This window comes from Paramormyrops kingsleyae, chromosome 9 (assembly GCF_048594095.1).
Source record: "Paramormyrops kingsleyae isolate MSU_618 chromosome 9, PKINGS_0.4, whole genome shotgun sequence".
NCBI classification, from domain to species: Eukaryota; Metazoa; Chordata; class Actinopteri; order Osteoglossiformes; family Mormyridae; genus Paramormyrops; species Paramormyrops kingsleyae.
The window spans coordinates 6,663,242-6,689,557 of NC_132805.1; the positions used below are offsets into that span (position 1 = coordinate 6,663,242).

Genomic DNA, 26,316 nt, shown 5'->3' on the forward strand with positions numbered 1-26,316 from the left:
CAGTTGAGTATAAAGAGTCACAGTCACTGAGTACTCAACTGGTTGGTTGAAACAAAATCTTGGTCCAGATTTCTACTCTCTGGACCTGAACTTTCCACCTCTGGCCTCTGTGAGTTATTTCCCGAACACTGGCTATGTAATGGTTACCCTTAAGAGGTTTGAGGCTTCACTGATAAACTGTTACTATTGTTACTTTTAAATGCTGCATACTAAACCTGACAGGTCAGGTGTTCAAAGGCCTGCTATTTGCAGTGGTGCGATAACACAGAGTTATATGAAGTGCTGATTTTTCTGGTTGCTGACTGCAATTAAATGTGATTTCTCAATTTTCATTTGTCGGTATTCCACAATTACAACATTACCTCTGGGCTTAAGTAACACTGTTTGTTCTATCTCTTGGGCTGGGCTTCCTGGACCTCCCTCCCTGGAAGTTACAAGTGAAACATATTCCACCTGTATTTCATCGCACATTCAGTTCACCTTCAGCAGTGAAAATCTAGACAGCTGAACAGAAAACAATCCAGAGCTGAAAGGGGGTTGCTACGGTAACAGGCAGAACAGTCTAACAGCGAATTCTCGTTTCTGGCAGCTGCTGATTCTTTTTCTTAAAATTTAAGCTTCACTCATTCGCGACTCGGTGAAGAATTTTACAGAGATCAGTGGTTTTAGTGTCAGACCAGGTACAGCCCATTATCTGTTCAAAAAGCAGAAATGAAACTATTTTTGTCTGATTAAAGAGCGAACCACTTGATGTAACTGAATTATAAAAGGCCTCAGAAAAAAACAGACTTCTTAAAGTTACACTGCCTGTAGAGAAAGCTGAGCTTTATGCGTCAAATGGAGAACAAACACAGACACTCCTTTCATGGTTCAAATCTTGAGTTTCCTTGTCTCTTATGAATTTGGTGTGTGGCTCATGAGTTCAGCCACTGTGATGTTGATAGGAAAGTTGTTGGTTCAAATCGTGTCCCTGCATGAAGAGCCATTTGGACCCAACAACTCTGAAGGGCATGGTGGGCACTCAGCAAACCCTACCCGTGCAGGACAGCAGACTTCATAGCATATGGACCCGAACTCCCAAGCTAACATCACAAGAAGAACATTTCACATGCCAACCTAGATGTATACTTTAGAGTTGCTCATTACAGAGAGAAATCTGCTGATGCATAACCATTCCATTTCTCCCTATAGTGCTAAAACGACAGTACAAAACGAAACTCGTTTAATTTTCTTTTATATTGGCACCAAAGATTGTCATGACAGGAACAACACATGCAAACACAAGTTGCAAAATACAACTTGTTACCATCCATAATTGCTCAGCTTGTACAACAGGGAAAAGCTACAGAACAGGTGAACATTCACGGAACCAATCTAAACATGCAAAAGAGCTGAAGGTGTTACGAACTGAGTCCAGCTTTCATGTTTAAATTTCTTTCTATGTAATTACATTTATTTATTAAGTTAGTGTGCATGTAAATAAGAGGAACTAAATTGAAACGTGTATATATGTTGCAATAATACATCACGAAATCAGTCCGCAAACATCACCTTTCCATCCATTTATGATGTGGAATATAGACCGGATACAGCATGCGGACAGACAGTCGTTTTTGTATGAACACAAATAAAGTTTAATTTGAACAAAATGGCGGCGTCCATGAACATGTTTACCGGGCGTGTTTAGAGGCTGGTGGTTAGCTGCAGAAGACCACATTTTGTTGTGCAAATGACATTCATATTTTAAGAATACCTTTTAAATGGGACGTCTGGTACCGAATATGACTTAAAATAAAAAGGGCAGCTACTGCATTTTCTAAAGTAAGTTACATAGGTTTGTTTTGAAAATCTAAGAATATGAAAACGGTAAATCATGTGTACTAATAGCACTGTACTGAAAATCATCGCAATGACGTTACACGGTACTTAGGAATAAAATAGGGTGACGGTCCGTCCTTTTTTTCCCGGACGTGTCCTCTTTTTTGCGACCTAAAATGCCCGGAATGTCCGAGCTTTCGTTGTGTTTCATGGTGACATTAGCAGTCATCAGTCAGAATACTTTCTGTGCGCATGTATGGGTTGCTTTGACGCCTCTCTTCGCGTCCTGCCCCCGCTGTTTTGTTTTTTGCAAAGCAAAATATGGTCGCCCTATGTAAAAATATTGTTATTCTTGTAAACCGTACCCAAGTACTAGTTTTGCTATTCTGATGATTGCAGCTAAAGTATAGAGTTTACTCGGTTGAGGTGCAAGCACTCAGTGACCCTATATCATAAATAAACATTAGGCCTTTCTTTTTTAAAACATTTTGTTAAAGGATCTTTGACCATGGTAGAGAGTGTCACTGCCATGGCAGTTTGACATTATCCTACTCCCAGGTCTTGTAATCTGGGGGGTGTCCCACAAAGCAGGAGTTCTCGGTTAGCTGAGACCATAAAGAGACTTATGCATCCTGAACCTGCTTGCCAGTAGGAATGCTCCTTACTTAAACTCTTATTTGACAAACATGACTATCTTAAGTTAACCCAGCTAATTGAGAAATCCTGCTTTGTGGAAAACCCCCCAGTGAGTGGATCTTAACTTAACTGTTAAGTATTCTGATGACATAATGCACACATGGATTGGTGGTGGATGAAATAGTTTATGCAAAGGAGAAACAAAAGCTAGATCAGTGTTTGACTCTGAAACTTCAGTTCAAAACTGGGAGCAGAATCTGGTGCGGAAGCTGTGTGTGGCTCTGTGGGTTAGTACCGTGATTGAAAGGTTGCTGGTTTGAATTCTGTGTTCAGCAGAGTGATTTCATCATTGGGCCCTTAACCCTAATTGCTCCAGGGACTGACTCTCCCTGCTTTCACAGTTGCACTTCGGTTTGTGTAAAAGGGTCTGCTAAATTAATGTAATCAGAACCTATAAAAACACACAGAGCTCTGAAGTAACATGAGCTTTCAACATTACAACCCAAAGTACAGTGCAACCAGGTCAGTTTTGGTCCTGTAAAAGTGAAGCAGGTCACAGCTTCTGGAAGCTTTCAGTTTAGGACACCCTGATGACACTGCAGTCTGTCATATATATGGGAAATCAAATATAGCTTTTTTTTTTTTTTTTTTTTAATAAACATGAATTCTCACAGCAAGCCAAGCATGGTATAGTGTCTTTCAGCGAAATGATGCTGCATCCATCAGTCTCCTGAGCTTCCTGATGTTTGGACTCGCTCTCGCTTTACACCTTAATTCTGAAAAGAAACTTTCATTTACCCTCCATCTTTCATACAACTATTTTTCAAGATTTTACTTTTTAATCAATTTTTTTTTTTTTTTAATGGTTGGGAGGTTATTTTTCTTTTTTCACAAATGGTGTGGCTGATATCAAGGCTGCGTACTGTAACAGATTACTCAGCACCCGCTTGATCTGAACATGAAGAGGGGCAGACTGCTGCTGCTGTTGTCCCCATCAGAAGGGGAAGCGTTTATTAGTCACTCAAAAGGACGACGACGTTCCGTAAGAACGGTCATCTTTCTTCCACCTTGAACATGTTGCAGCATGAAGATGCTGTTTCCCCTTCTCCGTAGGTGGCCATGCGAGTGGTGAGATGCCGGCTGGCTCTGTGCCCCCTGCGGGTGGCGCCGGCGGGCTGGCGCTCAGGTATCCGTCCAACCCGGCCCGCCGGCGCCGTGGGCAGCGTGCGGACCCTGTACAGCGAGACGGGCGTGTGGGACAGGGAATACCGGGCGGAGACGCGGCGCAGGGTGGAGCTGTGGTGGAAGCCGCGTATCAGGGAGTGGTGGAGCAGGAGTGCGGAGGAGCAGGTACAGTGGGGCGGGGGGGGGGGGGGGCACGGAGTCCAGGCTGCGGGGGGGGAGTCCAGGCTGCGGGGGGGGAGTCCAGGCTGCGGGGGGGGAGTCCAGGCTGCGGGGAGGCCTCCTAGCGGAGTAACACACCACCTGATTTTATTGATCCATTGGGATCTTTTAGTCTGAAGTTTGCTTTGGGGGGGGGGGGGGTGTCTCGCCCCTCATGAATATAACAAGGCTGTTCCAATAGCTTCATATGCACTAATCCTTCCGATTCTGGGGAATATATATTAATGCCCAGTTCACTGAATAGTGCTGCTTTTCAACCACCAGTATCTGATCGTGCCTCATGGTTAAGGGTTTGGTCTGTGGCTCAGTGGGTTACACCTCTGTGGCTGTTATTAGAAGGTTGTTGGTTCAGATCCCAGGGTCGGCAGAGCCATTTCACCATTAGGCCCTTGACCAAGGCCCCTAATCCCCAACTGGATGAATGTATCCTGACATCAACATAGCAAATGTACATGTTCTTCCTGAAGCTGACAGCATAACAGTGCTGAAGCTAATACACTGCCAACGGGAAAGCTTCAGAAAGCTTCCATGTATAAATAGGCATGACTTATGTGTGATCATTGTTAAAGGATGTAAACAATTTCAGGCTCTCCAGTGTTTAAGTGTATTACAGTAATGTTTGATTGAATCGAACGTCACTCTTGTTTTCTCTCCTTTTTGCCGTCTGTTCCCAGAGTTCCCAGAAAACCAAGTTCTATGTGCTCTCTATGTTCCCCTACCCGTCTGGTCGGCTGCACATGGGCCACGTGCGAGTGTACACCATCAGCGACACCATCTCACACTTCCACAGGATGCGAGGGTGCCAGGTAGGTCCGCCTTCTGCCGGAACGTACTGGAAATCTGGCAGGGAGTCTTGTGAAGAAGGTTTCTGTTTAGGTTCAGCAGAAAGATTCAAGACCCAATGTCTGCAGTTTATCTAGCGCTGCAGTAGTATGATTCTGAGTTTTTAATTTAACTGAACAGATGAAACAGAAAGACTATGAATACTAGTGCTACATCAGTGTTAAGTATTAGTGTGTTCATTATTTTTATATAAGACTCTCTGGATGTAATATGCCCAGAGACTCATATTTAATTTAATTCTTAATTTTATTAAATATTGAATGATGCATTACACTGTCAATAGTTAAGAGCATCACCAGTTTAATCTGCTGGTTGCAAAGCAATTAATGTGTTTCATATGTTTGGTAATAGCAGAGAAAATAATCAGAAGAGTTAAATAGTTAAAATACACATTTTTAAAAGTGAATAGGATATATTTTTGAGCATAACCTTTTCTAACTACAGAATGTGAATTCATTATGGTGTCTGACTGCTGACTGAAGGTCTGTAAACCAAACCTGTGACTGCAGATTCCTATTGAGTGTATAGAAATAGAGTCTTTAATTAGCCTGTCTGGGGTGTTTCTTTCTGGGCTATGTAATGCCTTTTAATACTGACTCTGTATTAGCACTGTACATTTTACTGAGTGTTGTGTAACTTGTGTGTGACTCATTGGTGCGCATTCAGTGTCAATGTATGGAAAGTGTACTCTTTACTGGGAGAAAGGGACGATTTGTTTTTACCATGAAAATGACAGTTATTACTGGATATGTTCCTTTGCTTTGACAATCTTGCTCAATAACGCAAATATCTTTAACTAAATAATCAAATAAAAATGTTCCTTTTTAATTTAATTTTGGAATTAAATGCTTACATTCCATGGAATCCAGTGAATTTTGCTTAACTAATGTGATAATTCTTTCCAGAGAGTGTAATTCGGTGAGTTTGAAAAGTGATGCTAAGGGGAACATGGATTCTGAGGGCCTTGCATGCCTCACTGGACTGTATCTCTGCAGGCGTGGGGGTTTATTCATGTGTTTGTTGTGTAATTCAGGAGATTATATGGGGCTAATTTAAATCACGGATTATGCACCAGTGCTTCTTATCAGAAACACATTGTGGGTTCTTGTGATTTTCTCTGGTTTCAGGGAACGACACACCTGTGGTCGTTTCAAAAGCCAGTTCCTGTGGCAGAGGATTGTGGGCATCTGTTTTCTCTGCAGCACCTTCCATGAGAACCCTGTCAGAGACCATTAGTGGCATTTAACGGGTGCAGCATCCACAGTCAGGCGTGTGTGAGGAATGTGCAGTGACCCAGCATGTGAGGCTGGGCTTAGATCCACTGGAGACTGGTGCTCAGATTGGAGGTGTCATTCAGAGAGAGAAGGTCAGCACTAGTAGGAAGTTTTTTGGAGGTCTGCTCAGACAGCAGATGTCTCAGATAGAGAAGGTCAGCTCACGGAAAGGTATCTCAGATATTTATGCCTTTTGGGGATTGGCGATCATGCAATGGCACCATTTACTCTCCTGCTATAGTATATGACTCTCAGATGTACCCCTGCTATGGTATATGACGCTCAGATGCACCCCTGCTATGGTATATGATGCTCAGATGTACCCCTGCTATGGTATATGACGCTCAGATGTACCCCTGCTATGGTATATGACGCTCAGATGTACCCCTGCTATGGTATATGACACTCAAATGTACCCCTGCTATGGTATATGACGCTCAGATGTACCCCAGCTATGGTATATGACGCTCAGATGTATCCCTGCTATGGTATATGACGCTCAGTTGCACCCCTGCTATGGTATATGACGCTCAGATGCACCCCTGCTATGGTATATGACACTCAGATGTACCCCTGCTATGGTATATGACGCTCAGATGTACCCTGCTATGGTATGTGACACTCAGATGAATCTCTGCTATGGTATATGACGCTGAGATGTATCCCTGCTATGGTATATGACGCTCAGATGAATCTCTGCTATGGTATATGACGCTGAGATGTATCCCTGCTATGGTATATGACGCTCAGATGTATCCCTGCTATGGTATATGACGCTCAGATGTATCCCTGCTATGGTATATGACTCTCAGATGTATCCCTGCTATGTTATATGACGCTCAGATGTACCCCTGCTATGGTATATGACACTCAAATGTATCCCTGCTATGGTATATGACGCTCAGATGTACCCCTGCTATGGTATATGACACTCAAATGTACCCCTGCTATGGTATATGACTCTCAGATGTATCCCTGCTATGTTATATGACGCTCAGATGTACCCCTGCTATGGTATATGACGCTCAGATGTACCCCTGCTATGGTATATGACTCTCAGATGTATCCCTGCTATGGTATATGACGCTCAGATGTACCCCTGCTATGGTATATGACGCTCAGATATACCCCTGCTATGGTATATGACGCTCAGATGCACCCCTGAGGTTGGCTGTTTTCTTGGGTGAAGCATTCTGTGCCATAAGATTGGCCTGAAGATTTAAGACGCAGCATAATTTTCACATGACAGGGCAACACAGCAGTTTTGTCGACGAACCATGGGGACTGATCACTATGGTTGTCAAGGCAACCCAGTGTGGTATTCCGAACAGGGAAAGTCTTCTCTCAGTGGAAGGACGTGGCACACATACAGAGCAAAGCTGTGATTGGCTCGTTCTGCCGCTACCTTGTGTCAGAAAAACGACATGTTAACGTGCTGGAGTTACCTCCATGCAGAGTACAGCTCTGGTTAAATTTGATTGGCCAGATTTCCTACACATTCCAGCTGTTCAGAGGCTCCATGTTCCTTGTTGGGTGGACAGAGGGAGATGATGAGTGTGGGTGATGAAGAAGGTGCAGTCGGGAGGCCATCAGTACAGTTATGGTGAATTGTGATATTCCTATTTCAGCTGGTATAAATTTGGGGCTCATTGTTGACTTTAGGGTGGAAGTTTGATAGTACAGGAGACACAATCACAAGCAGCATATGGAAGATAAGCCTGTAACAGTTCTTGTCTGCCATTGTGTGCTAACCTGTCATTAAGATTGGGAAGCATTCATGTATGTTGAGGTAAATGATCAAAATTTACAGCAGATGTTTTCCACAAAGGGTGTGAGTTAAATGAGGTAAAACTAGTTTGCATGAGACAGAGGAACGCAAAGGTTCCTGCAGCTTGGTGTCAGGCAGCCCGTGTCGGTGATCTTGGCCGGCCCAGTTCAGCCGGCTTGCACGTCACCCACAGGTGCTGAATCCCATGGGCTGGGATGCGTTTGGACTCCCTGCGGAGAACGCTGCCATAGAGCGGGGACTGGACCCGGAGGACTGGACCAAAAGGTACTGCTGACTTCATCTGACACGCCACTTTCTCCAGTGGTCGGGTGAGGAAGGGGGGGTGCGGGTTCTGGGACTCCAGTCTGCAGCCGCAGCTCCTTAGCCTCCCTGGGGGGGGGTCCTGTGGCTCAGCAGGTTCAGAAGGTCACTGGTTCCAGTCATGGGGGTTGACAGAGTGTTTCCTCTTTGGACCTCTGAGGAAGGCCCAATTGTTCCAGGGACCGTTTGACCCAGCTTTCACAATTAGATTTAAATAAATATAAAATGTAAAATACTGTTTTTCATAATTGTCTGCTGGGAGGCTCCTGTTCAACTGAATTACAAATACATCCCTAGGAGTCAAGGAATGAAGAGTAAATTATAAATTAAATTATTAGTAGCTCAGTGTGGTTGAGACCCTCTTTAACTCACAAACATAAAAAAAATGTTTTTTCATGCACATTAATGTGAACTTAGCATGATGAAGCACGTTCGCTGTTAATATGGCCGCTTAGCATGGCCCAGCCCTGGCTCCAGGCTGGAGTCTGGGGGCCCTTCGTGTGCGGTGTCCTGTTTCTGCCACGTGCTCGCGTCTGTATGGTAAATACTCCTTGTATATTCATGATTCGCCCCATGATCTTGGTATTAAGGGTTAGGGTTAGGTTTTACCACCCAAAGCCTTACAGTTCCTTTCTCTGCCTGAAGGGGGCACATGGTCCAGTACTAGTGACTCTGGATTACATGTCGTATTGCATCAGCGATGTGCAGTTTTCTGTATATGACAGGGAACCAGACGTTATGTGTTAAGCTTCAACAAATGTTTCATTTTTTTTCCTCAATCTGCACTTGAACCCATTTTCTCTCTCTTCCTCTTCCTTTCCTTCTCTTTTCCATAATGATTTTTTCCTTCCCCCTCTCAGTAACATCCAGTTCATGCACGAGCAGCTTGACGCCCTGGGGTTGTGCTTTAATTGGGACAGGGTGAGTCCCCGAATGCTGCCCATGTGTGTCCGTGCGTGTTTCCCGGCCGCTTCTCTGTTTCTCACAGTCACCTTGCTCAGAATGCCCCCCCCCCTTTGTACCTGTGTGTTTGGTACAGTGGTAGCAGGCAGTGTAACGCTTAAGGACACGCACACATTGTTAGTGTTCTGCAGCACTAAACGTGAATATAATGAAAATAAGCAGCTATATTCATCCAGGTTGAGGCTGCTCTCAGATTTGGTAGGAGACGTGTAAGCAATAATGATTATATTTATAACAATGACGACAATGGTGATGATTTTATTTTGTACTTTATTGCTTGTGATATTAAAATGATTGAATTTTGGGTTATCCAAAACTTATTAAAACACTTTAATATAGAAAAACAAGTGCCGTCCTGTAAGTGTGAAGGTGCTGTTGTTGTTCCCCGGCGTTTATCAGTTCAAATTCTCTCTGCAGGAAATCACCACCTGCTTGCCTGAATACTACAAGTGGACACAGTACCTCTTCATCAGACTGTTTGAGGCTGGATTAGCCTATCAGAAAGAGGTGAGAGTTTGATGGACAGGTCGGCACTCTTCAGACTCAGGCTGTTTGAGGTGGGAGTAGCCAGCCTATCAGAAAGAGGTGAGAGTTTGATGGACAGGTCGGCACTCTTCAGATTCAGGCTATTTGAAGTGGGAGTAGCCAGCCTATCAGAAAGAAGTGTGTTTGACGGACAGGTCGGCACTCTTCAGACTCAGGCTGTTTGAGGTGGGAGTAGCCAGCCTATCAGAAAGGTGAGAGTTTGACGGACAGGTCGGCACTCTTCAGACTCAGGCTGTTTGAGGTGGGAGTAGCCAGCCTATCAGAAAGAGGTGAGAGTTTGATGGACAGGTCGGCACTCTTCAGATTCAGGCTATTTGAAGTGGGAGTAGCCAGCCTATCAGAAAGAAGTGTGTTTGACGGACAGGTCGGCACTCTTCAGACTCAGGCTGTTTGAGGTGGGAGTAGCCAGCCTATCAGAAAGAGGTGTGTTTGATGGACAGGTCGGCACTCTGGTCGGCCTTGTTTTTGCTCCTGACACAAAAAGAGTGAAATTGTATGTGCTTCCCAAAAATTTAATTATTAAAAATATTAAACAAATTTTTTAGAATTTCTTGCATATTCTCACAGTGCAAAGTTCAGTATTCTTGGGGGATGTATGTATAAACATAATATGTTCAGGATATATTCACTTTTTATGTGATTGTTAAAACAAAAATTTGCTCACCCTGGTCACTTGTGTTCTTCTACACTGTGTACAAGCCTTGGTTTCTTCTTCTTCTGGACTTCATGGAAAGTCCAATTAAACCTCAGCTTCAGATAGCAGGACGTTCACTTGCATGAGGGTGTCACCTGCATCCTACGCAGGCGCTTGTGAACTGGGACCCCGTGGACCAGACGGTTCTGGCGGACGAGCAGGTGGACGAGACCGGGCGCTCCTGGAGGTCGGGGGCGCTGGTGGAGCAGAAGCTGCTGAGACAGTGGTTTATCAGGACCACCAACTATGCCAAGGTGGACACCCTCTCTATGGAGATCACTATACTGGTGGTGTGACCTGCCGTCCATTTTGTCTGTAACGTGATGATACCCGCTGGGGGTATCAGCCTGTGTTTCACTCAATGCCGGCGCCCCAAAAAACAGTCACTCGGAGGATATTTCTCTGCCTCTTCTACAGTATGTCTATGAAGCCCCCTCTGCGCCTCTGGTTAGGGTTAGTAGGCCTTGCCGTCTCCAGCATCCTCCTCAGATCAGAGCCCACCAATAAAAAAAGACTTGGCACTTAATATCCATCAGTATAAGCAAGTAAAGTGTCTTCTGAAGATCAGGATGGGTGCTTGACAGCTGCTGGCAAGTGAATGGAAGCACTGCTTTATGCAGTGGCAGAGAAGACCCCCCCCCACCCCCCCACAATGGCATAACCAGGCTGTGTGCTGCTGTAAGACATGGGGGAGGGGCATCAGCTCTGCAGTAGTGACTGTTGTGGCAATTCTTTAATCAGGTCCGACAAAACGACAGGCAAACTTAGCTGAGATTGTTTACTCTGCAGAGGGGCGTGTCACCCAACAGCGTGCTCAGTGCAGTGCCGGGTACGGCTCCGCCTTCCTTACCCCAACCATAGCATCTTTTATAGTGCAAAACCACAAGTCATGTGACCTTCAGCGTGCACTCATTTATAAGGACAGAACGTTGATTTTGTCTTTAATATTCACATAGTTCTTGTGCAGTTCTGCATTTTTTTTCTTTATCTTTCACCTGCTTCGTTACTTGGCTTCTCTTTCTGCTCTGTTTAGTCTCTTAACCACAGAGTGGCTCAAATATACTTGTTAGCGACAATATTACATTTAATTAAGGCCTTTGTATACCTTTTCCCACGCAAACATATATTGCAATGACATTTCGTTTGAAATTGTAATACGCATGCATTGTAATATAAGATATATGCCTTTGGTTTTTCTAGAGTGTTACCAGCGTGCAGTGCGGGGGTGCAGTGGTTAGTACTGTCGCCTCACACCTCTGGGACCAGGGTTCGAGCCCCTGGCTCCATGGGACCAGGGTTCAGAGCCCACTGGCTCCATGTGTGTGGTTGTGGGGTTTTCTGCAGGTACCCAGGTTTCCATGGAATTGCCAGGCGTTCTGTAGATGCTGTGATGGTTGGTGCCCCATCCATGCCGTTCACCCCTGGTTTCCAGGATAGACTCTGGAGCCCCCTGTGACCCCGAATAGGATAAGCAGCTACGGAAAATGGATGGATGGGTTGTTATCAGGGGTTCAAGCTATTTCACATGCTTTCAGCCTCAGTGTTCTTGCTGCACTCTGACTCCCAAGTCTAGCATTTTCTCACCTTGCAGACACTGGTGCAGCAGGCATATTGTGAGTAAATATAGAGATTGAACTAACACTCAGGCTCATTTCTCTCTTATCAGAACCTCAAAGATCATGCTTCTTACTGATGGAGATCTCCATCACAGACCCTGTGAGGACGCTGCTGGGGCTGCGTTACAGTTTTTAGTTATTTTAGCAGACGTTTTTATCTAAAGCCGTGTGCATTTTTGAGAAAGCAGGGTCAGGATGTCCCTGGGGCTGCTGGGGGTTATTGAGCGTCGCTCAAGGGCTCAAAAATGAAACCGCTCTGCCAATCTAGGGATTTGAACCAACGCCCTTCAGCATCCTGCCCCGCAGTGTCACACCCAGACATAGACCCAGACAGCTCCATTCTCACACATACTCAGATGCACACACATGTTTAATGAGCAGTTCCTTCTCCACCCAGACTCTCAGTGTGCAGGCTGATGTTATTTACTGTCTGTCTCCATACCCAGGCCCACTAACCCTAATCCCAGTGACCCGTATTTATATGGCAGTGAAAGTGAGAAGTGACCCTTGGTAATATCTGCAGTTGCAGATACATCCAGACACAGACGCACAAACACCTACACTCTGCCCATTAATTTCACCCACAATGGATTTTATAGCTTTGCTCGGTTGCTATGGCGATACGTCAGATGGGTCTCTGGGCATATTGTCAAGGTTAGGCATGATTTTATGAAGTAGTGTTTGTATTTTTAGATGGATAAAGGGATTGGTTTGAGTTTTTTCAGTTTTTCTTTTTTTTTTGCTTGGCATTTCCTCTCCTCTTTCAGGGGTTTCTGTTCTCATGCTTCATTGTGTGAAAAAAAATCATCCTCACAGACTTCACAAAGCCATTTTCACAGACAGCAGCTACTAAAAGGTGGGACCTTAAACTATTGCCCTCTGAGAATCAAACAGCAGTGCAGATAGGACTTCAAGAAGAGACCCGATTAAACAGATTTATCTACCGTGTCCAACCTTCCAGGATATGAAATGCATGGTGTTTTTCCAGACATATTCTCAACTCGGCAAAATTAAAATTAACTTAATGCAGTGGCTTTGGGAGAAGTTGAGCAGAATGAATGAACCCTGAGAAATTATAAATGATTATAAGAGTCTTGGGGATGGATTGTGACCCCCCCCCCCCCCACATAATTTACCCACCATGCCCCTGTGTTTCACAGCCTCTTTTAGATGCCCTGGCTGACCTCCCAGAATGGTACGGAGTCAAGGCAATGCAGGCCAACTGGATCGGGGAATGTTCCGGATGCTATTTCGACTTAGTGCTGAAGGTACCCCCTGCTCGCCCAGCTGGATGAATGACCCTTCAGAATGCCCAGGTGCTGCTGGTTCAGCTGTCCAGGGCATATACCTTTGGCACCTGATACCATTTCTCAGTTCAGGAATATGCTTTGATTTTATTATAAGGAAAGTAAAAATCCCAGCAGATAGTCTCAGTCTTGACCCTTAAAGGTTATAAATAGGTCACTGTGTTGCTCCTGTACTCAGTGACCTTTCATTTGTGCTCCCTTGGCTATAGTTGGTTGTGTTCCAGGACTATGTGACTGAGAGCTGATGATAATTGTTCCGCGAGGACGTTCGGTGCTTATTAAACTGTAAATCGGATTTGTAGTGAGGGCTTACTGACTCTCTGGAGTTCGGGAAAATGGGCAGACTGATAGCAGATGTGTAATTAAGGGTGCTGGCAGCGAAGGCTTTGGCAGAAGTGTGTCACGAGCCTCCTGCAGATTCACCTGGTTTACTTCCAGCCCAGCAACATCACGCAGTTCTCCTTTGGTCCATATCACAGAGGTGGAAAGTTCAGGTCCAGAAAGTGGAAATCCAGACCAAGATTTTGTTTCAACCAACCAGTTGAGTATAAAGAGTCACAGTCACAGAATGCTGAATTGCTTGGCTGAAACAAAATCTTGGTCTGGATGTATACTTTCTGGACCTGAACCTTTTCGCCATGGAGACTGACGACTTGGTGCCAGACGTGGATAGTTCAGGTCCTGAAAGTACAAATCCAGACCAAGGCTTCGTTTTAACCAACCAGTTGAGTACTCTGTGACTGACTCTTCATACTTAATTGGTTGGTTGAAACTAAAATACGGTCAGGATTTCTTCTTTCTGGACCTTCCCCCCTGCTTGGCGCTATGTGGAGAACTTGCTGGGTGTGGAAGCAGGCAGATGGTTTCATGTCTCATGTCCTCCAGACAGACAGTGGTCTTCGTGGCTTTTTCACAGGTCGACGGGGAAGAGGTGGGGGAGACTTTGAAGGCCTACGCTTCCGCCCCGGAGATGGTGTTTGGTGCCGCCTACGTCTCCATCCTGCCCTCACACCGGCTGCTACGCGGCTCCAGCCCTGTCCGGCCGGCCTTGGAGAAGGACTTCCAGCCTGGGAAAGGTGAGGAGGGCCTGTGGTGCCTGTCTGTGTGTCTTCGTGCGTTTCACTAAGAATCTGCTTTATCGGCAGTGATCCGGAAATGAAGAAGCGGAGGATTAAACCTCATTATCTGTCTGCCTCTTGTAACTCTCAGTTAATTACGACCCTCCCTCTCCACAGACTGCCTGACCTCTGTCACCGCCTGTAATGTGTTCACTGGCTGTGAGATCCCTCTCATCATCTCTTCCCAAGAGGAATTTCAGGGTCATCTGGACACTGTGATAGGTGGGTGTGTGTGTGTCACAATAAATCCGACCTGGATTGGGGCCACAGGGGCACTGGCCCCAGATGGAAGATGATTGGCCCCCAGAGTGCTCTTCCCCTGCCACTCATAGATTCAAAACATATCATTGGCTAATGATAAGATTGGCCCTTCTGTATAAATTATGGCCCCTAACAAAATGTCACCTTGGACCCACCTAATTTTAAGTACAGTTTTACATATTCAAGGGTCCCTGTCAAGTGCTGGATGCCCCTGAATCTGCCACGGCATCCATTACCCTCTGATGCCCCTGCCTGTTATGCACCCCCCACCTTATAAAAATACTACAATTGGCCCTGATTACAAAGGAAATGTTTTAGTGTGTTTCAAAGGGTGTGTGTTTGTGCTTCTGTAAGTGCCATGCATGTGTGTGTGCACAGATTTCAGTTCTTAATTCTGATTACTAAATACTAGTTGACTTTTTTTTTCATTTAATATTCAGTTATCCATATTGTTAATAGTTATCCTGCTTTTCCTAGTCAGGGTTGTGGGGATGTAACGTTTATCAATTAACTTAATTGTAGCATTTTTTTTAATTATACACAAATATTACAAATAAAATATTGTGGGTCAAATGAACACACACCTACAACAGTGTTAGACTGGGGACCCCTGTAGTAGATTTCCAAAATTCAGAAAATTTCTGTGGAGATTTGGTAAACTATGGGTTTATTTGGACTGAGTGAGTTTTGGTTTCCAATACCGTAAAAAATGATGGATATTTGCTCTTCAGTTGCATTAAATATCCAAACCCACCAGCTGCCGTATCTCCTGGACGGGGTGTCCTAGCAGTAGGGAGTCTGTAAAGGATGAGGTGTGAGTACATAAAAACATTGGTTTATGATTTTGTAGAGCGTTTTTGATCTGCTACTGAATTGATGTATTGTGCCTGAAAATCGGCGAAAAGGCTTTGAAACTACTTTCCCTATAATTCTCACTTGTAGAACCAAGTTTTTTGCCAAAAAAAGTGCAAAAAAACAGCAATATACAAGCAGGTGTGCAGCATTGGTTGGGATTAACACGAGGACACTTGTGGCTGTAATCTTTGCCAGACGTGCTTCTGCCAAATTTTGACGGGTCTGATGCTTTATGCAATCAGCATATTTTGGGTTTTTGCTAACATTTACTGTAGCCTCTTTACAGTAAACTTTTCACTTTCACATTTTGAGTTAAAAACATGCATCAGATTCCACAAAATAATTCCACAAAATTTGACGCCATTGGAAGAAGAATGTTCTCACTGTATATGTGTGTGTATAAAAATATCCTGGGGGTGTGTGTATTGTGTCACGTTTGTGTTCATGTTGTATTTATCGCAGTCGACTGGTTACAGCTACAATGTATTTTTTTTTATCTTTTAAAATTGTCATAAGCATACGCTGAAAATCATTTCACAACACCCCCACTCTGGGAGCACCATCTTCTGAGGGTGTGACTTAGCAAACCACCAATAACATCCCCCACCCTCCCGCAAATGTCACCTCCATCCAAGGAGAATTTCAGGGGTGGGGTGGGTGTACAAACAGTGAAGCTTCTCTAGGTAACTACATGGGCTTCTGCCAACACTGTGGTCTGAGTAGTGGAATGTCGTGTGCGTGTGTGTGTGTGTGTGTGTGTGTGTGGGGGGGGGGGGGGGGTCATGTATGGATTACATTATGTGGACCAAATGTCCCCACGATCTGATAAAAATTATTTAAGGAGAAACTCAGTTTTGACTGTAGTCAAACATTAAACTGTCTGTCTGTCTGTCTCTCTGTCTGTCTGTCTCTCTGTCTATTTGTCTCTCTGTCTGTCTGTATGTCTGTCTGTCTCTCTGTCTGTCTGTCTGACACAGGGCTTCCTGACAGCGCTGTTCAGGATGCGGCTCTTGCCCAGATGTTAGGCTTGAAGTGGGACTCCGTGCTGCAGGAACAGCCCGACGGAACCGTGACCCTCACCAACTCTGCCGAGGTAGGCGGACCCTGCGTTGGCTCCTCCCGTGACCTCCGCACGCTTTTCTTTTCTACACCTTCCTCCACCTGCTCTCTCACTGGACTCACCTCTGCATCACATGTTGGTCACCATATGCCCGCCTTCGGTGTTCTGGTGCCAGGCTGGAGAATTTTTCCCCGACCCGTAGCACTGCTCCCGATGTCCCGTCAGGACCTTGCGAGCTGAGACGCTGCCATAAATAAGATGGATTTGTGGCCAGGAGACCGTCGGCCTGGACGCTACAGCAAGCCACTAATCCTGAACTGCTTTCTTTGATGCCCATCTGTGATAAAACTCTGCTGTGCAGCTCATTTGGAAAAAATGAATCCTTTATGGAACTTTAATCCAAAGATTAGAAGATGTGAAGGAACAACTGTAGTGGGAAAGGTTACTGTCATCCTGAAGATGCCAGCTCTTACCATGGGGTGTCATCGCGTTGCCCTTCATCCACAGCTAATTGCCATATAGGTTGTAGTTGTTTAATTAAACATGGCCCTTCAAATGATCTGCTTTGCGTTGATCTTATGATTGTTGTTGGGATTGTTGCGGTTCAAGATCAGCTCTAAAGCTTGTGATCTTTCCAGTTCACAGGTCTCAGCAGGCAGGAAGCCTTCAATGGCATCACACAGAAGGCCCGGGAGAAGGGAGTGGGCGGCCACCTCACCAGCGCGAAGCTCCGCGATTGGCTGATTTCGAGGCAGCGATACTGGGGCACGCCCATTCCCATAGTACACTGCAGGTCGTGCGGACCGGTGCCAGTTCCGGCGGAAGAGCTGCCGGTCACCCTGCCCAAGCTGCCCGTTCTCACTGGAAAGGGGGCATCACCTCTAGAGACTGCCGCCCACTGGACTGACACCCCCTGCCCCAGGTCAGAGTTTAAACCAGGCTTAGAGGCAAGGAATGCTGGGACTTAGGGGTGGGGCATGTGGGAGCTTGAGGGCGGGACATGTAAGAGTGGATGGGTGGAGCTTAAAAGATGGTGCAGGGCAGGTCAAGTTAGGGGTGGGAAGAGGCGAAAAGGCGTTCTTTTTTTTAAACAGGCTTATCTATCAGCTCTGGGAGGCATTTTTACAATAGAAATATTGATAATTGATAAATGAGATTAAGGGTGGGGCTGGCATGGTGCTGCAGTAGGGCTACGTTGTGCATATGCCTGTGTGTGAGTGTGTGTGTGTGTGTGCGTATGTGTGTGTGTGTGTTTGTGTGTGTGTGTGTTTGTGTGTCTGCCCTGTAATGGGTTGGCTCCCCGTCATAGGTCATTCACTGCCTTGAGCCCAGCATCGGCTCCGGAACATTCCAAACTAGTGTAGGACAAGCGGAACTGAAGACGGATGTATGATGTCAGAAGGTGGAGGTGTGGTGTCTCCTTGGGGCCCTCAGGCCTTCTTCTCGACAAGAAGAATCATCTGAAGTGCTGTTGACACAGGGAGGTGTCACCGGAGTGTGGACCCTCCAAAGCCTTCAGACATCACGACACGTTCCCAGAACATTTGCCGCCGCTTGTCGCCTCCTCACAGGCGCTCAGACGCTACGTGCTTCGCCGGCATCGCCGCGGTTACTCGTGTTCAGCTCGTCCTGCTTGGCGTTCACCTGGCAGAAGTTGAGAGAGACGGAGGTTCTGTCAGCGTCAGACTCGGATGGGAGAACCGGGAGTCCAGCAGCGTGGAAGAAAGAGCCGTCCGCCCTCCTCGCCGAATGGATCCGTTAGCGTGCCGGTCGCTGAAGCACAGAGAGCACAGGCTACTGAGGACTGTATTCATGCAGATTATTATTAGACGCTGCTTGTTTTGACAGTGAGCTGAACTTATGCAATAAGCGACAGCGAGTCTCTGGAACACAGCGAGAGACGCCGTTACGTAAGTCAGCGAAACTCCCCCATCAGGGAGGTGCTGAGTCATCCTGGAGATGAGACGGAGCTGACACACTCGATTTTGGGCGCCTCTGATCTCAGGCCCTTAATGGAGGCACGTGCTCTGCAGCTGAGCATTACGCTGGCGAGGTGCTGTGGCGTATGTGCAGGGGAGTGGCGCTAGCGTGTGCGAGGTGCAGGGAGGTGCTCTGTGTCTGCATGAGGAGGAGGCGCGAGGAGGCTCTGAGGAGGTGACGACGTACAGATATATTACGCACTGCCACACTGCAGAAACAGCAGTAATGCCCCATTATGGGGGTGGTTTGTATCTTAGGCGGTTAGGGTGCTGTGCCTGTGACCACATGGTCGGCGGTTCAAGTCCCAGTGTCAGCAGAGTGATTTTGCCATTGAACTGCCGACCGAGACCCTTAAGCCCCAATCTTCTTCATCAGAAAATGTGTGTCACTTTGAATAAGCAGATCTGCTATATTATTGTTATTAAAATAATAATAATTGATAGTTTGATTGATTTGGGGAAATTCTCTTTATATCTTCCCCAACTTGCTCTCTGTAGCTGAGAGCAAGCTGGCTGAGAAGGGCAGCCACCCATAGCAGCACCCAGGGAGCTGGGGGTTAAGGACCTTGCCCAAGGACCCGCAGACGTGCTGAGGCTGGGCTTGAACTGGCAACCTTCTAATCACAGGGATAGAGGCTTAGCCCACTGAGCCACATGCTGCCCCCCCCCCCCATCAACTTTGAGTCCCCAGCTAATTTTTCTTTGAGGGCCAAATTCAGCTATACAAACCCAAGTTCCACTGCAGTAAAACTTGCCAGGCGGGGGGGGTAATCGACCTCGAGATCCTGATTAAATTGTATTTCGGAATCAGTTGGGGAGCCCTGATTTAGATGCACACACATATGCTCACATGCCCCCCATGCACTGGAGTTGACTTGCATGCCCACAGATTATGGGTTTGCTGAGGTCCTTAGTGGTCCCAGTGAAAGTCATGGGCGGATGGACGGCAGATGCGCCCGTCATCCCAGGATTTAAAAAGAAACACATCTGCTGCTCATTGATGGTGTTTCTGCATGTGATATTCTGAGATGGTTAGTTAGAAGCTAAATGAGATCATCCCCGTAAGCGGGCCGTGGCTGGCAGCAGAGGGAGGATGACTGTTTACTGCTGTCTGTAAGTCACTGCCACGTGCGTAGCTTGCTTCCGTTCCTTTGGTTGTGTGCACTCGCCGTTTGTTTGCCCGGTTTTGTTCTGGCGTCTTCCGCAGTGGGAAGTCCCGCAGAGACTGGCTTTGAAGCTCTCGTCTCAGCCATTGCAGAGGACTAGTCCGGCTTGGCATCATTATCAAACCTGTTACGTTAATATCATTGAGAATGACCGACGCAAAAGGTTGTTGTTTATGTAAGCCTGGCTCTGCCTTCAGCCGACTGAGCTGGCTCTGATCATAACGTCCATCACCATTTCTTTGGTGTCATGTTCCAAACACCACAGAATTCCAGTTGAAGTTGATTTTCTCGTTGTTCAAAGTGCCTGATTTTTTCCCTCCAGTATGGAGACATGCTTGTGGAGTTTAGCACTGATGATGGACCAGATGAGGCTTTGAAACCTTGTCTGAGTTTTTCCTTTGGGCACCACAGAAGTACCCCTAAGGCATCTGCTGGGTAGCCGGATAAATCAGACATTAACGACATTAGGTAATCCCAGTTGCCATGGATGATCAAGCTTTATTTTCTCGTGGCTTATTACTGATGGATTTCATATACATGAAACGGCATCTGCTTTGCGAGGAATTAACCTGCAACACCTTGCCAGTTGCTAAGCAACCTCTGTAGAGTTAGCAGACTCTCCTGTCCCTGTGTCCAGGCTGTGGTGGGCGCAGGATCGGTAATCTTCGATGGCTGCTGCGTTTGGGCCTCGCGGGACCGTGCGAGGTCACTCGAGAATGAGCCGAGTCAGGGTTCAATCTCAGCTGTGATCTCACAGGTCTGAAGACGAGCGACTTCAGAGCTGGAGAGCATGGGGGCTGTGAGCCAGCTGCAGGGACGGTTTGCGTGCAGGACGTCGAGCCGACTGCGCTTGTGTGCACGTGTGCTTTTGGCCTTGCTGAGGGAATGTGTATATTTAGCTGTCGTGCAGAACCATGGAAACATGCACACAAATAAGCCTTAGCTAGCCAGGTGGAATTACTCTGCAGATTTAGTTTATCTGTGTTTTTCACATTTTCCACCTTTGGGTGCGTGACTTGTGCCATAAACTGTGATGTTTTTGGCACTTTCATCCAAAATGGTCGCACCAAACTTAGCATCTGGATTTACGATGAGTTGCTAACAGGTTGCTAAGCCACCCCATAAAGGGTATGCAGTATGGCAGTGTAATAATAAATACCAGAGGAGAACTCTTGTCAGTCCCCATCACAGCTCTAATGGACTCCATATTTAAAATATGCTTTCTGGAGCATTCTGGAGTTATTTCAAATCGGTATTTGTTTTTTTTTCTTCCATTGTCTTGCTAATGATGGTTGCTGTTATTAGTTTTGTACAGATAATCCTACACCCATATTGCTGGTCGTCTGAATGTTTCGCTAATTTGATTCCTCCTCTAGGCGACATATATCACAGCATTAGGCTTCACATTTCCCGTGGTGCGTTTGCAGCTTGATTAATACCCAGCCAGATGGTGCAGGGATTACAGCGTAACCCGCAAACACTTGGTTAAGAGTCCAGACTGCATTCTGATCCCGATCCTAGTGTTTGTAGAACACGGTTCCTCCGGGTGCTAGAGTTGGCTTGGTTTGGCGTGTACCATCTGGGAAAACAACCTTGTCTTCACAGCCTGGAGATCACGCCGGTGTGTAGCACACATGGAACCTGCCTGCAGAGCACGGTGTCACCGACAGCCCTGCCCTCTGATACCCGCTTCATAGCCGCTTCAGCTAATGCAGGCCAGGTCGTGCCAACAGCAGCAGTAAATCTCTCTCGCCGTGTTTGTTCAGGCCACACTGTATCTATTTATGCAACGTTTGACACCGATGACTCTCATTCCCATTGTGTTGGGTGACTTCTCTGGCATGCTGGGATATGTTAGCATTGTGCTACGATTCTGATTCCCGATATGGCATCAGTTTGTGTCTGTGCTGTTCCGGGGGCCCATGGATTTAGTATAACAGCTGAGAGGTTCGCACGCACCGGATGAGAGAATTCGTTTCCAGGATCAGTTCTTAGCTTTATGTAGCCTAGTGACAATAAAACTAGAAGCTAATATAGTTTTCCCGCTCTTTTTCTGATTTAGCTATTAGGGAGGGAATTGCATGTAACATGACTGAATTAATAATAGTGAATACCATGTTGTGGTGTTTCCTTCTCAGATCCAAGGGAGAAAGTATTTAAATATTGGTTTATGTTTCTGACAGTAAGAGGACGTTGACGAGGTCACACCCCCCACCCCCCGCACGCCTCTCAAAGGCCAGACTGTCCTCTTTCAGGAACAGCAGGTGGCATGTTCACTACCAGTCATGGGTTTTTACACACGTATTTTCTACATTTGCATGTTAACATTTCAAATTAAATGATATTATAATAATAATAATAATACAGTCATATCTCGGTTCATGAACTTAGTTCATTTGAGGAAAAGTTTGCGACCTGAATCAATTTTTCCCATTTAGAATAATGTAAATACAAATAATTTGTCCGAACCTCAGAAACACTGAATTATTATTTTATATATATATTATTATTTTTTTTATTTGTTTTTCTGTGACCAAGAATATAGACTTAAATTAAAATAACCTTAAAGAGCAAAAAAGGGAAAGAATGAACATATGTTTACGCAAGGCGGTCCGATACATAACTGAGCGTACGCTTGGTGGCGGGCTGGTCTCTTGAAAGACGCCAAAAACACGGAAACGAACCACAAAACACCCCCCCAAAAAAATAAAATAAACAATTAACATTAAAAGGCTAAGTAACAGTCAATTTTTTTTATTATACTGTACATTATTTTCATATGCCATGCGTTGTATGGCAATAAACAACTTTGTACTTTAAACAAACAATATTCAGTTGCCACTATGTGTGAATGGAGAATATAACACTTAAATAGGAGTTACTTAATTTATGTCAGGGCTATTCAACTCACGGTCCTCAAGGGCCAAGCCCTGCTGGTTTTCCAGCCTTCCTTCCCCTGTCAGTCAGGTGTGAAGCCTCTGACCAATCAGAATCAGTAATTATTAAACCAACTACCTGGGAGAACTGAAAACAAGGCCTGGATTTGGAATCGAGGGCCTGAATTGAATAGCCCTGATTTATGTTATTAATGAAGTACTGTAATTTTATGTATAGATATGTGATTGAACCATCACAAACATGTTTATCAATCACTGAAAAGCATCGCTAAAACAGAACATTCTCTATTTTTTTTTTGTTTTTTCCAGATAATCAACCTCTGAAGAGATATAGTAAAGACATACATCTACAACAAGTTTTTTTTATACATTCCACAATGTGCAGTTCTTCGTGTTTCGGGTGCTTCTTTGGGGCGCTTTTGGGGGATGTTTGTGTGTTCGCAGCCTGAAACATGGTTCACGAACCGGTACAAAAAACTTTCGAACATCTGGTTCGTAACCTGATTTGTTCGTGAACAGGACTGTTCGTGGGCACAGTACCACTGTAATAATAATTTAAAATGCACTAAATATTCTCTGCTAGCAAATAAATTTACAGTATTTTCACCATCTGAGTACCATTATTAGCAAGAAAATGTTTCTCTGATTCATCAAAGTGACCTCCTCGAGCAGTTATAATGGTAGAGAAAATTCAAGGCATTCTTTCTACAACATTAAATACTTCTAGTTAACATTAAACATTAAATACTTATCTAGTGCATTTGAAGTTAAAGGACGGCCTAGAATTTGACTATGACATCACCACACAACCAGTTAATAGGATGTCAGACATGCAGTTACATACTCTTTCCATCTTATATAGGGAACTTATTTCATTTGATTTATATATTTTTTTTATTTATAGTTGTTCTTTCAAATTTCCAACGCTGAACAAGAATAAAAAATCTGAAGTTTATGAAATAAATGGAAAAGTGGTAAAAACCCTGTTCTTTACAGAGGAGAAAAATGAACTGCCGGCTCTCAGGAGGAAAATAATGGTTTTTTATACAATGTCTGTCACCCACGTGGGAAGCATCGGCACAGCTTTTAGGGTAATTAAATCGGAATGCGGCAGTTATTAAATGGGTTTATTTTAATCGGGTGTTACGTACCTTCTGTGTGCTGCTCAGATGCAAGGCCCCTGCTCGGAGGGAAACTGACACCATGGACACGTTTGTGGACTCGGCCTGGTACTACTTCCGATACACAGACCCTGGGAACACGCACAGGTATGTGGCTGGTGGTCCCTCTGTCCGCCTGCGCAGCGCAAGGGATTGTGGGAGTTTGCGTGCTGCTCACAGCCAAAGTTGCTTTTATAGTCGACTTCAGATATATGATGTGTGGGGTTGTACACTGATGTGAAATATTGTTCGCGTTGGTAATAGTGCAAATAAGTAATGAAATTAAAATTAAATGAAATGATGCCTTATTTGTCTTTTGCCCAAGTACAGCTACAGTAGAATGCTTCTTTTCACATATTTCATCATGCCCTCCTTTGAGACAGACAGACACACACACACACACCTGTAATCATATCTTTGCAGGGACCGCTCATTCATTTGTATGGGAAAAATGCTAATGCTAACTGTGACAGCCTTAACCCCACCCAGCCCGAACCTTAACCATAAGTAGCCAAACAAAATATGAGACTTTTGGCATTTTTAGTTTTTGATTAAATTCACAGATCTTTGTGGGGACCTGACAAATGGTCCCCACAATGTCATAATAACAGGTTTTTATTACATTGTGGGGGACATTTGGTCCCCCAGTGTGATATAAACATAATCCAAATGTACACACACACACACACACACACACACGCATGCACAAAGACACACACACACACACATACATAAATACATACAACAGAGAGTAAAGGTTGGGGACTGAGGACATGGTCAGGTGATTTATTTAGTACCCCAGGGTTTTTTTTGGTGGGGGGGGGGGGCGGTGGTGATTAGGGGCCTTGGTGAAGAGCCTAACAGAGATGTGAATATGATGTAAATATTGACACATATGATAATATACACATTGCGGTTTGAGACAGATAATGAAGTACAATTAATCACCTAATCGGCAGGGATGGATTGGCATTCCCTTGACCTCAGACAGCCTGTATAGTGAAAGTAATAATGAACAGGTAAATGGCTCCCAAGCGGCCAGCGTTTAAGGATTGATTCGGGTCTCCCTGCCTGTCTTCAGCAAACGCACTGATGTATAAAAATCCCAGGTCCTTTTCCTGTACACGGTCAGACCTAGACCAGTACTCACACATTCGTGAGTTCAGCTCCTGAGAAGCACAAGCACACATGTTCACACAAACCATGTGACACACTGAGATTATAGCCTGATGTCTATTACCTGAAATATCTCCACTGATGCAATTTGCTCAACAGGGATTAATCTCATGGTAAGAGCTATACCCCTCCCCCCTCCCCCCCCCCCCCCCCCCGGTGACCTCTTGGTGAATCTCTAATCTCTAGAGCAGTTTAATCTCTAATCTCTAGAGCAGTTTAATCTTTAATCTCTGGGAGTCTCTAATCTCCCCTGAGGTCTTGTTCCCACTGATCATCCTGGAGAATCAGAACTCAGAGCTTTCCGAGTGATGATTTGGAGGATCTGGTAAAGGTCTCACAGGAGAAAGGGGGATTTAACTTGAGCGTTGAACTGTCCTAGAAACCAAATACAGTTTTTACCGACAAAACACCGTTAAGGGTGTTGATGTCTATTTCAAAGAAAGATAGATGATTGGCTTTAAAAAGCAAAGATGGGAAAAGCTCCTACCAGAGAAAGCAGCTGTGTAAAAAATTAAAAATACGACGGCAATGTCCAGTGAATGGAAGTTTTATTACTTTTTTGCTTTGCAAACCCATTTTTTTTCTTGTATCGTATTACTGTTTATTTCTTTAATATCAGTCATGATGTTGCACAATATGTTTTTGTTTATCTATAGTATAGGTCAGGTTAAAGTGAGAATTAATGTGTAACCCGTAGATAAGCACTCAGATGTAATGGATGTTTAAATGTGACATTAAGTTATGATTGATTTATGAATGATACTGATGCATTTGTGGAATGGAGTTTGCATGAGAAGCTTAATGCAGTTTAATTTTCATCCTGAGGGATTTTTCTAACATAATTCTCAGTCGGGGACGTTGCTGTTGACGGGGGAATGGCTGCAGCAGAGGCCTGGTGATTCGACATGCGCCGGCTCATCAGTGTGATTTAATAAAGCAGACTCGTGACTTTTGGATGAATTCTGAGACACGGCTCAGCCCGGTGACACCCCACCAGCAGCCCAGCCCTCCGACCCAGAACCCAGCTGGCTGTGGGGCACTTAGAAAGCCGCTGGTTCTTTGCTCTCTTTCGCAGAGATGCTTCCGGACTCCACCTGCTCCTACGCTGATCTCCTAAGCACCACGTACCATGTTCTTTACTAGGCTGCCCCCTAGTGGACAGCACTGTAGATTCATAAGCTGGCATGTTGTTTTACCGGTTAGAATGCCCTCCGGCTGTGTCTGTGCCATCCCAAACCATGGCGCGTCTTCACCCCCCCCCTCCCCCCCAGGCCCTTTGACCGCTCCCTGGCAGACAGCTGGATGCCCGTGGATGTGTATGTAGGGGGGAAGGAGCACGCTGTCATGCACCTGTACTACGCCCGCTTCCTCAGCCACTTCTGCAGGGACCTGGGCATGGTCTCACACAGGTAGGCCTCGGACTCCGAGCGCTTGCACAGCGAGCGGGGGCATGT

At 45.4% G+C, this 26,316-nt stretch overlaps 1 protein-coding gene across 1 annotated transcript in view; it reads left to right on the forward strand.

Moving 5' to 3' along the window:
- The first annotated feature begins 1,658 nt into the window (after nt 1-1,658).
- lars2 (leucyl-tRNA synthetase 2, mitochondrial) overlaps nt 1,659-26,316 on the forward strand; it is a 34,394-nt gene continuing 9,736 nt past the window's right edge. Inside the window, exons 1-14 of the mRNA XM_072716197.1 lie at nt 1,659-1,821; nt 3,568-3,804; nt 4,533-4,664; nt 7,937-8,028; nt 8,925-8,985; nt 9,445-9,534; nt 10,378-10,521; nt 13,044-13,151; nt 14,107-14,266; nt 14,426-14,530; nt 16,402-16,517; nt 17,123-17,406; nt 23,696-23,794; nt 26,134-26,271. Of these exons, the coding sequence (XP_072572298.1) occupies nt 3,574-3,804; nt 4,533-4,664; nt 7,937-8,028; nt 8,925-8,985; nt 9,445-9,534; nt 10,378-10,521; nt 13,044-13,151; nt 14,107-14,266; nt 14,426-14,530; nt 16,402-16,517; nt 17,123-17,406; nt 23,696-23,794; nt 26,134-26,271 (1,760 nt within the window). The 5' untranslated portion in view covers nt 1,659-1,821; nt 3,568-3,573. The remainder of the gene's footprint in view (nt 1,822-3,567; nt 3,805-4,532; nt 4,665-7,936; nt 8,029-8,924; nt 8,986-9,444; nt 9,535-10,377; nt 10,522-13,043; nt 13,152-14,106; nt 14,267-14,425; nt 14,531-16,401; nt 16,518-17,122; nt 17,407-23,695; nt 23,795-26,133; nt 26,272-26,316) is intronic.